Source organism: Rhinolophus sinicus, linkage group LG05 (genome assembly GCF_036562045.2).
Source record: "Rhinolophus sinicus isolate RSC01 linkage group LG05, ASM3656204v1, whole genome shotgun sequence".
Taxonomy (NCBI): Eukaryota; Metazoa; Chordata; class Mammalia; order Chiroptera; family Rhinolophidae; genus Rhinolophus; species Rhinolophus sinicus.
This window is the reverse complement of record NC_133755.1, coordinates 43,391,684-43,405,659: the sequence shown is the minus strand read 5'-3', so window position 1 is coordinate 43,405,659 and position 13,976 is coordinate 43,391,684. Positions and strand designations below refer to the sequence as shown.

The 13,976-nt window shown below is 38.2% G+C and overlaps 1 protein-coding gene across 4 annotated transcripts in view; it reads left to right on the top strand.

The window, feature by feature from the left end:
* Positions 1 to 2,004: 2,004 nt before the first annotated feature.
* The window catches only part of XPO1 (exportin 1), a 43,716-nt gene continuing 31,744 nt past the window's right edge, over positions 2,005 to 13,976 (top strand). The window contains exons 1-3 of one of the 4 annotated variants that reach the window (XM_074332035.1): positions 2,005 to 2,024; positions 6,190 to 6,321; positions 10,688 to 10,789. In XM_074332035.1, coding sequence (XP_074188136.1) covers positions 6,196 to 6,321; positions 10,688 to 10,789 — 228 coding nt within the window. In that variant the 5' untranslated portion in view covers positions 2,005 to 2,024; positions 6,190 to 6,195. Of the gene's footprint in view, positions 2,025 to 2,089; positions 2,869 to 3,676; positions 3,699 to 6,189; positions 6,322 to 10,687; positions 10,790 to 11,558; positions 11,722 to 11,879; positions 11,944 to 13,976 lie in introns of those variants that run through there. The other 3 variants (XM_019717573.2, XM_019717580.2, XM_074332036.1) reach the window with 3 other exon arrangements.

The following is a 13,976-nucleotide window of genomic DNA, read 5'->3' as shown; positions in this document are numbered from 1 at the left end:
CAAAAGATGTATACAAATCATGTGTATCCATTTTTTTGGTATTCCCGGTATTTACATCTTATTCATTATGGTCACACAGTATGAACTCCTGGGGGTATGATATAAAGAAGGGATGAAAAGAGTCAAAGAAGGGGATAGCAAACTGAGACTGTTTGAACTTTAAAATCCACAAAGTGCTTTATGGGTCACAGTACTCATTCACATCCACTTGATCCTTACATGTATTAGACAGGCATAGATGGTATCAGTTTCATTAAGTGTCAGAAAAAAAAAATTGAGGCCCAAAAAGATGAAGTGACTCACCCAAGGTCACAGTCTGAGCAAAACCAGGTCTTAACTCCGTTTTTATTCCTATTGTTCTGCCGTCTAAAAATTCAGTGACTGGTCAAAGCTGAATATGTAGAGGAAAAAACTTAAAAAGAAAATAGGACAGTCTCAGTTTTTCTGGTAATAGAATGTTAAGTGTTCCAAATGATCAGTTTATATCACATATATATTACGGCTTTGTATTATTCAGATAGGCAATGAATAAAAACCTTAGGTTTGAAAGTCATCCAATTATCATTTTGGTAAATTTAGGTGATAAGTTGTTGGATTTTCCTTTATTGGAGATGAGGGAGTTATTTTATTTTTTTAATTAAAGTTTACTGGTGTGTCAATTGCTAGTAAAGTTACATAGATTGCAGGTGTACAATTCTGTAATACATCATCTATGTATCACATTGTGTGCTTACCACCCAGACTGTTCTCTTTCCATCACAATATATTGGATGAGGGAGTTATTTTTAAGTGGTGCTTTGGTGTGTTAGCCATTGACCACTGAGTGAAGACTTGCTGAAAAAAATTGATTTAATAAACCATTTATCAACCTCTTGGTGGCACAATGGGCCCAGAAAATTTTGGTGCGCTGCTTGCCTTTTCTTAAGCAAAGAACAATCAGTAAAGCAAAGAACAATCAGTAAAGCTGAGGGCACTTGGGGACAATCGAGAAGCAACCATGTGAAAGGCCACGTGCGCGTGACTACCATAGAAAATACTATTTGGTGCCGATGAAGCATAAGAAGGGCAGCTATGCTGCAAAGAAAAACCGATGGTACGGGCAGATCAAGGGCACCTAGTGGGAGGCAACTGGCATGCAAGCTTACCCAGCGAATATATGCAATGTTAAACCACTACAGGGATTAGTTTTTAGGAAGGGTTGGTTGTTGAAGCAGCCAAATTCCAGCCTGGGGAGACACCGAATTAAATTTGAAGGAGACTTGCCCAACAACTATTCAAGTATCTTTTGCAGGTCTCTGAGATCATAAGAAGCCAAGCAGTAACGTCTCTACTACACCTCACCTCAACCTCTTTTACGGTTGTTCCTGCCCTCAACGCCCAGGCCCCAAACTCAGGGCTTTAAAATAGATTAGAGGTCTGGGGCCTACATTTGGCCTCGGATGTGTTCGTTTTCTTTCCACCCCTCTCCCCGATTAGAAACATTGGGTGTGCCCTCCCTTTTCGTAGCGCAGCCCCCATCCGAAGGGGCGGGTCCTCATCCCGGCGGGCTCAGGCCCCGCAAGTTGGCGGGAGCCGACAGGGGCGGGACGGCACGGGTCCGGGAAAGCCGAGCGAAGATACTGCGCGCCGCGCTCAAACTCGCGCCACCACCAGCTCACGAGCTGCGCCTCACCCTCTCCGTCACCAAAGGCGCCCAGCCAATGAGCGGGCCGGAAAGGCTGGGCCAGCGGGTGTGGGAGAGGAAGCAGCGGGAGGGGGACGGGAAGTCGAAGGCGGGTTGCATTTGATTGGCGGCTCACCCCAGCCAATCTTCCGCGCATCTTCTTTTTGCTCGCTTCTCTGCTGGGCTCAGCTCTTCGTCCCACCTCCTCCTCCTCCACCCCTCTCTTTGCTCCTCTTCGACCCGCCCCACTTCCCCTCCCCCACTCTGCGGGCAAATCGCTGCTGGAAAGAGGCGGGGGCCGAAGCGGCGGGCTCGTGTGGAGACTTGAGGTGGGATTGACGGGCGATCTGGCCAGTAAGAGGTAGGCTGATGGCGCGGCTTTGGCTGGAACCAGCCAATGGGCGGTCGGGCTGGGGGCGGAGGCCCAGGTTCCAAACGCTCCGCGGCGCCATGGGCTGAAAACTCAACCGAGATGGAATCTCCCAGTCTGAACCGGTTTCAACCGGTTCCGAGTTTGAGGCACTAGGAGGAGGGGGAGAAGCGGCTGCAGCGGCCGCGGCAGGAGCAGCGGGAGCTACAGCATCAGCAAGAGCAACAGTAGCTACAGCCCCGGCGGCGGTGCCTGTTCCAGTCTTTGCTGCTGCAGTCCGTGCAACCACCCAGAGGGGGAGGGGGGGAACCACCAGTCGCTGAGGAGCAGGAGAAGGGGGGAAAGTTTAGGCGAGCCGGGGTGGGGGGGGGCCAGCGCCGGAGCCGCGTGAGAGAGGGAGCCGTATTTTGGTAGGGGGAGTCGAACTGCAACTGGCAGCAGAGCGTCCCCCGACCGTGTGGACTCTACACCCCCTACTCCTGCCGCTTCTGCTGCCGCCTGTGGCTGGAGGGTCTCCCTGGGGCTGAATCTTTGGGACTTGACCCCGTTCCCCTCCCCCTTTCCTTACTCCCTGGCCAGGCGGGAGCATTTATTCCCCAGATTAATTCGCCTTCTTTTTTGGGGGGGCGGGTGGGTGTGTTTCGGGGGGAGGTGTCCCTGAAATAGTAAATATTGTTGAGCTTTTTTTGCCCTTATCCTTTTTTGTTTTAATTTCCTTTTTTAAGGTGGGAAAACTGTGAAACCCACCTTGATTTCCTCCCCTCTCCCCTCTCCCCGCCTTCCCTCGCCCTAATCCCCCGACAAGGAAGGAAGAAGCAGTTGGTTCAATCTCTGGGTAAGTCGACTGTGTCTTCGGGGCCGAGGGTCGGGCGGCGGCACGGCGGGGCGGGAGGAGGCCGGCGTGGGGCGCGGCGGCGGCCGCGGGAGGCGAGCCCAGGAGGCGGCGGCGGGCCCACAGCGGAGCCTGCGATTGAATGGAGCCGCTTCTGCCACTGGGGGATGGAGGCGGGGAGGCGGCCGCGGGAGGGGAGCGCTTGCTGGGTCATTCGTGTGTGAGGGTGGCGGTGGAGGAAGGCGAAGAGCGTGATAGTGAAGCAGGGCCCCCACGCGGGGGTGGAAGGGCTTCCCCAGCCCAAGGGGATAGGGAGAAGTTGGGGTGATTTCAGGAACATCTCTGTAAATTATTAGGAGTGGAAGTTTCCAGAAATATTTAGTGCAGCAGCATTGAAACGTCCGCCTGCATCACGTGGCCGCTCGGTGGAGAGCTTGGGATCGAGGGAGGGAGGGGCTGCCGAGTCCCTGCTCCTCCTGCAAGGAAACTCAGAAATCTTTCTGGTTTTTTGCAGGGTAGGCTTAAAATAGGAAAGGTTAGTTGATTTTTCAGGGATCTGCAAATGGGTTCCGTGTCCCAGTTTGTTTTCGGGGGCTTGAGTGTGTTGTGATCGAATCATTTACTGCTGGTATTGTAGAGTGGACGATGCCCTGATTCTCCTTCATTCCGATGTCTCTGAGTTTGGCGTGGGTGGGAGGAAGTGGTGTAGTAGAGGAAGCATTAAAGATTTGTCCAGCCCGGACCTCCTCTGATCACGCAGAGGCCATGCTGCATAGAGAATGGGGCGGTGAACTTCGTGCGCCTGGTGTTTGCCTCCTCCGAGTATGGGCGGGGTGAGTGCGTGCTCGGGTATGCTATAGTTAGAAGTGCTGCAAATCGCTTCGGGTGGGAGCGAGGGGAGGGCGGGCCTTAGTGAGGTGTGTTTCTACTGAATGAAGCAAGCAATTGCCCACACACCTAAGTAGCAGTCTCTGTCCTTGTAGCGACTTGTTTTTTTGACTTACTATGTAGTTATCATTAAGCAACGGTTATGATTTTATTGTTTTTGGATGTGAGCTGGCAGTGTGTAGCTGTCTGCCTATTCTGTTTGAAGTGGCAGTGAAGGTATTTTGGTAGTCACTTGTAGAGTCACCACGTTGCTGGATAACGTATACTATCCAGTGAGAGGATTTTAGATTGAATGTCGCAAAGAATGAAAAGCGTTTGTGGTTTTTCCCTCTCCCGCTAGGGCTGTTTGCTATCTGCCTGATTGTGTATCTTAAGCGTGTGGGATACTGAAGTTAGTGGAAAAAATAGTTGGGAAGCTGATTTGGGGGACTAAGTGTGCTTGGTTGGCATTGAACAGAAAGCCGCCATTTCTGTACTACGTACAGTTCAAGAATAGGTAGGTCATTTCGAAGATAGCCGCTAGTTCTAAGGATGGCAAACTCTTCTGTATTTAACACAAGCTTCTGTTCTACATCTGATTCTTTTGCAAGAATTTAGCTGGAAGAACTCCGAGGACAGTGTACTCGAAAATGAAACTTTTAGAGCACGTTACTTTTTGTTTTGGCTACTAAATTATGATAGGTAGGGTTAAATGGGAGAAAAGTTTGTCCAGTTTTTAACCAAAAAAAAAAAAACTTGATATGTAGATTTTGGTGCTTTGTGGACATTGCTGTTCAACTTAAACTTTTAAGACTGTTCTGCTCTTTTAAAATTGGCACTTGAAGGGAGGACACATTTATTTGGAATATGTTTCCTTTTTTATATGGTTAGTATTTAGATCAAAGATTTTTGTTGTGTGTGCTAATATTGTGTATTAAAACGTTTTATAACTGCTATAAAAGTTTTTGAAATCATCAGTTTTACTGTCAATGGATCAAAAGACTTAGGAATAAAAATCCTTCAACTCTTAATTTCTCGTGTTTTTACATTGTCTAACTTATGGCTAACTTAACTGACTCTTTTTTTCAACTAATAATTTGTTGTAACTGACATCGTTAAATGAAACATGTGGGTTAAAATTGAAATTGCTGCCATTATTCACATTTTTAAACTGCTATAAAATAGCTAAGAAATAACGCCTTCCTACCAAGCTAGTTTGTCCAAACATAATGGAATCAAATCAGACACCGACTTCCTGATCTTGGAAGGTTGTTAAGAGGGGGAGACCGGGCGATGACCATCTGACCTTGTTGGGTCTAAATACAGTAAACCAAGGGTTCTTAACGTGAGGTTTCACGCATGGCTTTCAGAGTGTCCTGAGTCTTTTGTAGTTGTATACAAAATTGTGAGTCGTTAAAGACATCTTGACCAGAAAAAGGGTTAAAGAGTACTGATTTAGCCAGACTTCAGTGACACTGGATTTGAAGAAAAAGACAAAAAGAAATTTTTTATAATGCTAGGCAACAAAAAAGAGAACGTGTGCCAGCATCTTGGAGTGGAATCCTCTTAAAAGGCTAACATTGCATATGAACTAGTAGGTTTTAGCCAGTACATTATTTGAAGTGAAAAGGCTCATTTTTCTGTTGTGATAGAATTTTTTATTTGGAAAAATAGTTGGCAAGCTTTTACAGTTTTTACCTTGCCAATGAATATCTGGAAATTAAAAAATAAAAATCTTGTGTGAGGTATTAGCATATATCTTCTAGACCATGTATTCAAGGAATTTGTACGCTTGTAATTTTAATCCCCAAATTGAGATTTGAAAGAATCAAATTTACCTTTTGGTAGTTTAATTAAATCGAGTGTAGAAACTTAAGTTCTGTAGACGTTAAGGGTACCAAATTTAAGATTTGTGATTCCTGCTAATCATTGATATATACAATAGCAATACTTGTGTACTGTATTTAATTTTTAGCATCTTCCTGCGTTTTAGCATATATTAAAAATTAAGGTAACACGAAAGGAGGGGAAGTGACGTTTTTTTAACTGAACTAGAAGACCCTACTTATGAAGAAAAAAAAAAACATGTCCACTGGAACTTTATCTGTGGTGAAAAATTTGAGATCAAGACTGAACTGTGTCAATTTTTTGGGCCATAAATTTCTAATAGATTCATTTGAAAAACAGGTTAGGGGTAACTTTATATAAATGTTAATAAAACAGTATGATTTTTATGGGACCTAGAAAAGTTGAATGGACCCTAATAACTACCGTAATGTGGTTGTAGAGTAGCTCAGTAACTTCAGCTTTTATTTTACTATCCCAGTGTTTAGGTAAAGTCTCTAAAATAATCTTTAAAATATTTGTGTGAATATGGTGGAAGTAAAGTAAATAATGTTTTTGACTGATAATATCAAAACTTCATAGATACCTTAAATTTTTTTTCTTCATTTTCAGTAATCTATGCCAGCAATTATGACAATGTTAGCAGACCATGCAGCTCGTCAGCTGCTCGATTTCAGCCAAAAACTGGATATCAACCTTTTAGACAATGTGGTGAATTGCTTATACCATGGAGAAGGAGCACAGGTAAAGTAGCTGATCAAAACCATAACATTACAGTGTAACAGAGTTGTTGGGTTTTGAATACAATTTTAAATTATCACCTTTTAAAAAAGTATTCCATAGTTTGTATTAAATTGGAATTATATATTAACTAGTGACAAATGGTCTGGAGAAAGAAATTTCATTATATTTTGACATAGAGTGGGATATTTCAGAATATTATTCATATACTTGTTTTCTTAAGAAACGTTTACCCCATTTAATAAAAGAGCCCATTGTATTGTTTTGTAGATATTAAAGGTTGTATGTACCATATATATAGTTAATATGTTTGGAGTTAATATAATTCTATGTCTTCGAAACATTTAAATTACATAAATTACAAAAGTACATCACAGATATAAACTTGTTTTAGAAATCTAACAATACCAAAGGTCTTTACATTTGAATTTTCTCACTTTGTAAAAGTGGTGCTGATAGTGTAGGGAATTGTCTTACACATGATCCATGTTTCATCATTGTAAGGTTTTGAGTTTTTTAACACCCAATTAAAAGATAGATGAGACAGGAATGTTTGTAAATTTAAAAAATGTATATTACAAGAAGAAACTGGGCGATCTTGAATCTTCACCATGTGAGTTAATCACATAATTTTAAGTGAGTAAAAGTTTCTTTTCTGTTGGATAAAAAAGCTTTTTTAATGAAGAGAATTTTAAATGAAAAGGGACCATGAAAGTTGTATGAGTGGAGAAAATCACTCTGTGGTGATGTTTATAAGCTTGTTAGTCCAGTTTTATAGTCCTAAAGGCAGTTGATCAATATTGTCTCCAAAGGCATTCCTGAAAAAGTTACTCCATCTGTATTTATTACACATATCATGTAGTTTCCTTGTGTTATGCATGCAGCATTGAAGTTTTAAGCTTCATTTTCACTCTAACATGGATGTATGGAAAGCAGCAGCTTTGCAAGAAAGTATGAACGGTTGAAATGCATGAAGTATAAAGTTGGGCTTAACTTTGAGTATATTAGAAGCACAAATCTAGCCAATTAGGAAGATGGGCATTTAATTTTTTCACATCATTTAGTTACTGCTGTTTAATCATGCTTTTTTTTAACTGGTTCACAACATCAATGAGTATTATAAATAAATGAAGAGACCAGTGTTGTTTTAGGTTTATAACTGAGAAGTAGCAGTAATTTTTACAATGAAAAATATGTTGTAGTAATACTGCTTTAAGTAATGTGTCACAGTATTGAGATTTAATGATTTGTTTTAAATTTGACTTTTTGTAGAAGTAGATATGGAAAAGTATAAAGGCAAAATTTACATTCCCAAAAAAGTAAGGATTTTATTTCTAGATCTCTTGTGACAAATTAATTGCTTAAAGATAATCAGTAAACTGATACTTGTTATAGTATAGATAAGAAAACAGGCTTAGAGCTTAAAGTCAGGTTAGAACCCCTTTTCTAAAAGTCATGGCTTTATACTTCTAGTTTGGTCTATTTTTCATAACCACCTCTTTCGGGGTCTTACTTTGAATGAGAAGTAGAAAGTTGCAGTGGAAAACACGTTTTTAGTGTTAGATGGCTTAATTTTATTCCAATAAGTTTTCTAGTCATTGTTCTAGAGTCTCATCTAAAAAGTGTTACTCATCTTGCAAGAAGAGATTGGAGGATTTTGTAAAGCACCTGTTATGGTACCTGATACTTAGAAGGATTCTGTTTAATCAGTACTTTTGGAAGTATAATGAAGAAGAATTAGCATTTGTGATAAAACTTTTAAAACATGTTTTTTTCCCCTAATCTTATAAAACATGTGCAAAAAATGGCAATGAGAAATTACGCTAATTAAATTTTTAAACTCAGATGTAGATTAACTTTTGAAAAAGGACTACATAATTTTAGAGGGGATGAAATGATTAAAATGGTGGCTTTAAAAATCTACAGGCAGAACTTTTACCTAGGTGGTAAAAGTAAGATGTTTAGCACTAAAACTTTAGGACTATCTTCTGTTAATAAGCATTTTTTCTATTTTTAGCCAGCCAAGTAGGCAGCCAGGGAAAAAAGATATGGAAGAGTTGGGTGTTTTCTCCAGTATTGTGTTAAGTGTCTTTAACTCTTTTAATCTATTGCTTAGCAACTAGAATACTTCCACCATTCAGTTAGTAACACAGGGAGATGCCAGATTTTTCTCCCTCTTTCGTTTCCTTTTGTGTCTTTTAAATCTCTCCTGGAGTTTTAAGTTAAAAGAATATTATGTAAGGATAGTGGGATTAGGGAGAAATCAAGACACTAGAATGCAAATACTAGAAGTATCTTTTAGAGAGTAAAATTACAACTATAAGGGCGACTAAAAGGAAAGAACATGATTTATGCAGAGATTGAAACAAATGGTGATAGTGTGGGAAGTACTCACTTATGTGTAGAATCCTCATCACTTCAAAAGATCTGAGTAATATCTTGCCTAATAATTTTATTAGGCATGGATTTTTGATACACCTTATCTTGATACTTGTTACTATTTTATGTGCAAGTCTGTGTCTAGTTAGAAATGAATATCTAGTTAGATATTCTCAAGGAGAGAATCAAAACACTGCTAAAATGTGGTTTGGTCCTAAATAACTTGCAACACTATTCTGCCTTTTGTCAGTTATTATGTAACATGATTATCGCCCCTTAAGCTGTCAATCCCTTAATGAAATGAAATCTCATGCGCGCACACACACGCGCACACACACACACACACACACTCACTCACTCACTCACAAATTGTATTTTATGAGCTTACACTCTAGCTCTAACCACAGACCCTCAGGGGAAACCAAGGCAGCTGATTTTTCTGTCAAGTTCCATGGTGGTTCTGGTGGTGTTGTCAAGGTACAGAACCACTACCTAACTTAGTGGGTGTGTATTTCTCAAATGTTGTCTTTAAAACAATAAGCAGTATATATTGATGGTTGATTAATGGGAAAAATCATGAATGTGATATAACTACTACCCGAAGGAAAATCCTCAACAAAGCCAAAGTAGGAATATGATTTTTTTTTGTAAAGTGGAATAAAAGCCCAATTAAAGATTATGAGGTATCTGTGTCAGAGATGGTTGAAATAAGAATGCTTCTCTTCCCCCTTTTTGATGTTTCTTATTTATAACCGTAGGATTAAATCCTTGATCAAGTAAATTGTCTAATAGAAGGGTAATTTAAAACCAAACTTTTTGCTTACAACACATGATCGAAAACGGTAAAAGATAATTAGGGAGGATCCAGTTGAGCAACAAATAGCTTTTGAAGGTGAAAAAAAGATCAAGCTGTTGCTTGAAAAATGCATCAAGAGAATTAACAGGCTTTGTTAAAATATGTTTATGTCATATGAAAAACCAATGGTTAAAAAAACTAGATAAATGTCAACAGGCTAGATCTTTAAAACTCCATTTTCAATCATACCTGAGTAAAGGTGAGGGCGAAAACTGTCAAAGGAAAAGAGCAAATGGCAGAAGGGTTTCTATAGTATACTGTTTATATAAAATTCAGTGACTAGACAACTGTATTGTTTATGAAATTCATACACATGCTCTGAAAATATGGACAGGAAAAGAACAAATTCATGAAAGTGATTATCTCTAAAGAAGGAAGAAAGGAAAGAAATGGCACTGGAGAAAGGGATAAAAGGTGACTTAAGTTTTAAATCTTTTATATTTAAAAGAAAGACACCAGTACAACACAATGTTAATGTGTTAATTCTAGGTGATAGCTACATAAGTAATATTATTTCTGGATTTGCATTTTTAGAAGCAAAAAAGGAAAATTGTGAAAATAAGCTAAGATTTAATTTATGAAATTAGGACGTTCAGAGAACAGAAAAATGTTAAGAGACCATTTTAAAAAGGTCAAAGGCCTTAATGTTCTCTCTATATATAGGTATTTGAGTCTTACTTAGACCTAGTTTATATTTGTCTTCCCATAAAATACATTTTTATAGATAAATTTTGCTGGAGATATCTTGGTGACTCTTGAAAAGCAGTATACCATTACATAGTTTATCTCTAAATAGATGCGTTTTTCTGTGTTGGTTTTGGTTGATTGTAAGTGCTGAGAACTCGTTTATGTCAGAGTAGATCATTGTTATTTTGTTAGCATTGATTGAATTTGAGTTCAGTTTTGAGAATACCAAAAAAACCTTTTGTTTTCAAAGGAATACATATTTCTGGTTTTAATTGAAGTTTAAGAGCGATAGCAACAACATTTTTATTTCTATAAAGACTAATAATTTCTTGAGTATTTCTAAAAGTTAGAAATCACCTTCCTTTTAGGATTTGTGCCTTGCTCAATACCATTTTAATGATTAAAAAGAACAAGTGAGCTTAAAATTCTTCTTGTATAATATTTTAGCAAAGAATGGCTCAAGAAGTACTGACACATTTAAAGGAGCATCCTGATGCGTGGACAAGAGTCGACACAATTTTGGAATTTTCACAGAATATGAACACGAAAGTAAGCAAGTGGTGGTTTTAAAATCCATTATTTCTTCCTTTCTTCCAGACATAAACTTTGAGGAAGGTATCTCATTTTTAGTATTAGCATTTGTTATCTCAAATCATTTAATATTGTTAACTTATTTCAAAATTTAGCCTTAAACATAGAATTAATTCTTGCAAATAGTCCTAAGAATTATGAATGAAGTTTTGTAATCGGGACTAGTATGCAAGGCTTTTTTTTGTTTTGGTTTTGTTTTTGTTTTTTGTTTTTAGAATATGTATACAGATCTAAGTAGCATAAATTCTGAATGTTATTCAGAGATGAAACAACATCTAAGGAATTATTTTGGGCAAGTAATCAATATAATACAGGCTAGGCACCTCCAACATCAAGTTATATGGGCAGCGTAAAACCCTACTCTGGTACCGATGCTTTTAATGGGACGGCACTCAGTTTTTATTTGCAATTGAAAATGTTATAATTTGGGTCCTTTTTTCTTAAGTTTGAACAGAAGGGTTGATCAAAATGTGTTTTGACTGTTTTAGGCTTGATGATTCACACTTCTCTTTAAACTGCCTTGAAGTAATAAAATATCATGCATGGCATTCTGTTTAATACATACAAGGTTTCCACTTGGTGTATATTGTGTTAAAACAGAAAATAGCCATGTTCACGTGTTTCTGAAATCAGACTGTGTTAATTAACAGTTTTAAAATATTAATTAGTTTTGACATCTTGTAAATTTTAGGGCAAAAATACAGAACTTCCTCAAAGTGCTAACCTTAAGTAACATAACAGTGTTTGCCTGTTTGCTTGCCTGGTAAATTTTGCTTTTTATACTGACAGACATTACTAATGTTTAAGTTGATTTATCAACAGTATTTTTAAAAACTCAAATTTGTCTTGTGAAAAATGAGATGATTAGAGGAACAGAAAGAAAGCAACAGGTAAAGAATTCTTCCATTTACATAAATTACAAATGATTTGGTGCTAAATTTATGCACTATGACATTTGGCTTTTATGCAATCATTTTTTTTTCTTTAAAGATGTTAACACTACCTGATATTAATCATAATGTTCCATTATGTTGATTGCTTGTAATAGGAAGAAAAGGGGTGTCTTCCTGTGCAACTGACACAGCTAGGCTTTGACGGCAGGCCTCCACAAGGTCTACCCTTTTGATTCCCTTTAACTGAATTCTGTTCATCAATTGTTTTTGTTTCATGGGCGGTGGGAGGGGAAAGGGGAATTCAATGCATAAAATAAGTATTTCTAAGGGCTCAGTAGAAATTTCTACCATAGGGATCATTTCATGCATTTATTTTTTCATTTAGTCTTTGCTGTTATCTGTCCCTCATCTTCATAACTCAGCAGTGGATTTCTTAACTTCTGAGATGTAAAGCAGAAATGTAATTCTTTAGAATGATGTTTGGATTATTTATAAGTAGTCATTTATGATTGGCGTTCAGATTTGGCTTTCGCTTCAGAGTTTTGAATCAAAATACTCTTTTTAAAAGAAATGTGATTTCTCTTCATGTGTAAAGTCTTAATGTATAGGAGAGATTGGATTTTAGGATATTATGATGGTGATCTGTGTATTACTTTAACCTAACTTGCGAAAAGCTTTTATTGGGCTTACTGCTTCAGCCTCCTTTGCAGAAAGAGGCAAATGTGAATTGTGTCTTCTGCAAACTTAACGCTACCTTTTTACAGTTGGAGAAAGGACTAGAGGTTAGTAAATAGGTAATTTAGGTAACAAAGTGTTAAACATGAAGTAAATAAATAACAACAAAGGAAGGAGAATATTCAGTTAGTAAGTGTAAGCTGAAAAAATTGGCTAAATATGGTAATGCTATCAGTAAGACTATTCTTACTGGTATATTGTGGATTTTGATTAGTTGAGAATGAGCAAGAGGGTATATTCCAAGGTACATTGTTTTGACTTCCTTAAAACTCTCGACAGTCTGATTTCATGCCTATAAAATTAAAGCTTTTAGGGTGGTATCTTTTTTAAAGTTAATTTAGAATTTCAGTCAATCAGAAAGTTTCTTTTTTGCTTTTATTTACATTTTTCTGAGACCTAGATCTAGAGAGGTGTACATGAATAGGATAGAAAGCTTCACTATTTACTGCTGGTTATGAAACCCTTGAATGGCATCAAATTTGTATTTTCAGAATTTTGCTTTGGCTTTGTTTTTATTTTGGAAGTCTTTTTAAAGAATGTTCTGCCAAATATAGGATTTGAGTTGAAATGGCGAAATTTTCCTCACAAGTATGAAATATTAAAATGAAAGAAAACAGCAAAAACATTTATTGTTTGAGCACAATGTAGTTTGGGACAGTCTATATTGTGCTATGGATAAAATGAGCATTCATATGATCCCTTTGGTTGAAATACTAATGCTCCTATTTTATTGTGTGATGACTAACCATTTTAAAGATGAACTCTTATTCTCAGCCAAAACTTGCAATCTGAGGTTGTATGTCTATATGTGAATGAGTTTACCTTTCGGGTATTGTAGCTTATTCTTCCCTAATTCAACCCAGTTGAAACATACCACAAATTTTGTCCCTTTTTTTCCTCCTGTCTATCCACACTAATTGGTCATGGTAGTAATTTTCTGTTTCAACTCCAGTAACATTATAAATTATTTTCAACACTGTTGACTATTTAGAGTGAGTAATCAGCAGGAGGGACAAAATGCCGTGAAAGTGGTATCTGTATTTATTAACTTTCTTACATTTTTAGTTACAACTTTTATATTCAGGAAGGAATACCTGAAAGGTAGATAACAGATTGCAACATGCATTTGTGTATTATTTTGACTGTGCACAAAAGTTTATCTTTAAATTAGTAGAAATAGCAACTATAAGGGTGGGGTTAAAATTTAAAATTAAACCCATTGGGTGTCTTGCTGCTCCTTAAGTAACACACCAGTGATGTTTGTAAACACTTTCTATAGAAAGTATCTGTGACAATACTTTAATGCTTGGCCAAGAGCTTACAACTCCTAGAGGATGGTAGGAAGCTTAAGAGCATCCAAGCTGCTAAATTCTTAGGAGCCTGGTCGTGTTAAAGTACGTGAGCCTATGAGCAGTCATTTATGCTGTGAATTCATATCTGGCTGCTAGTTTTCCTTCTTCAGATAAGCCCATTTGGCTGCTAAAGGGCTTTTTATTTGGTTCTTCCTCCTGGTGTGA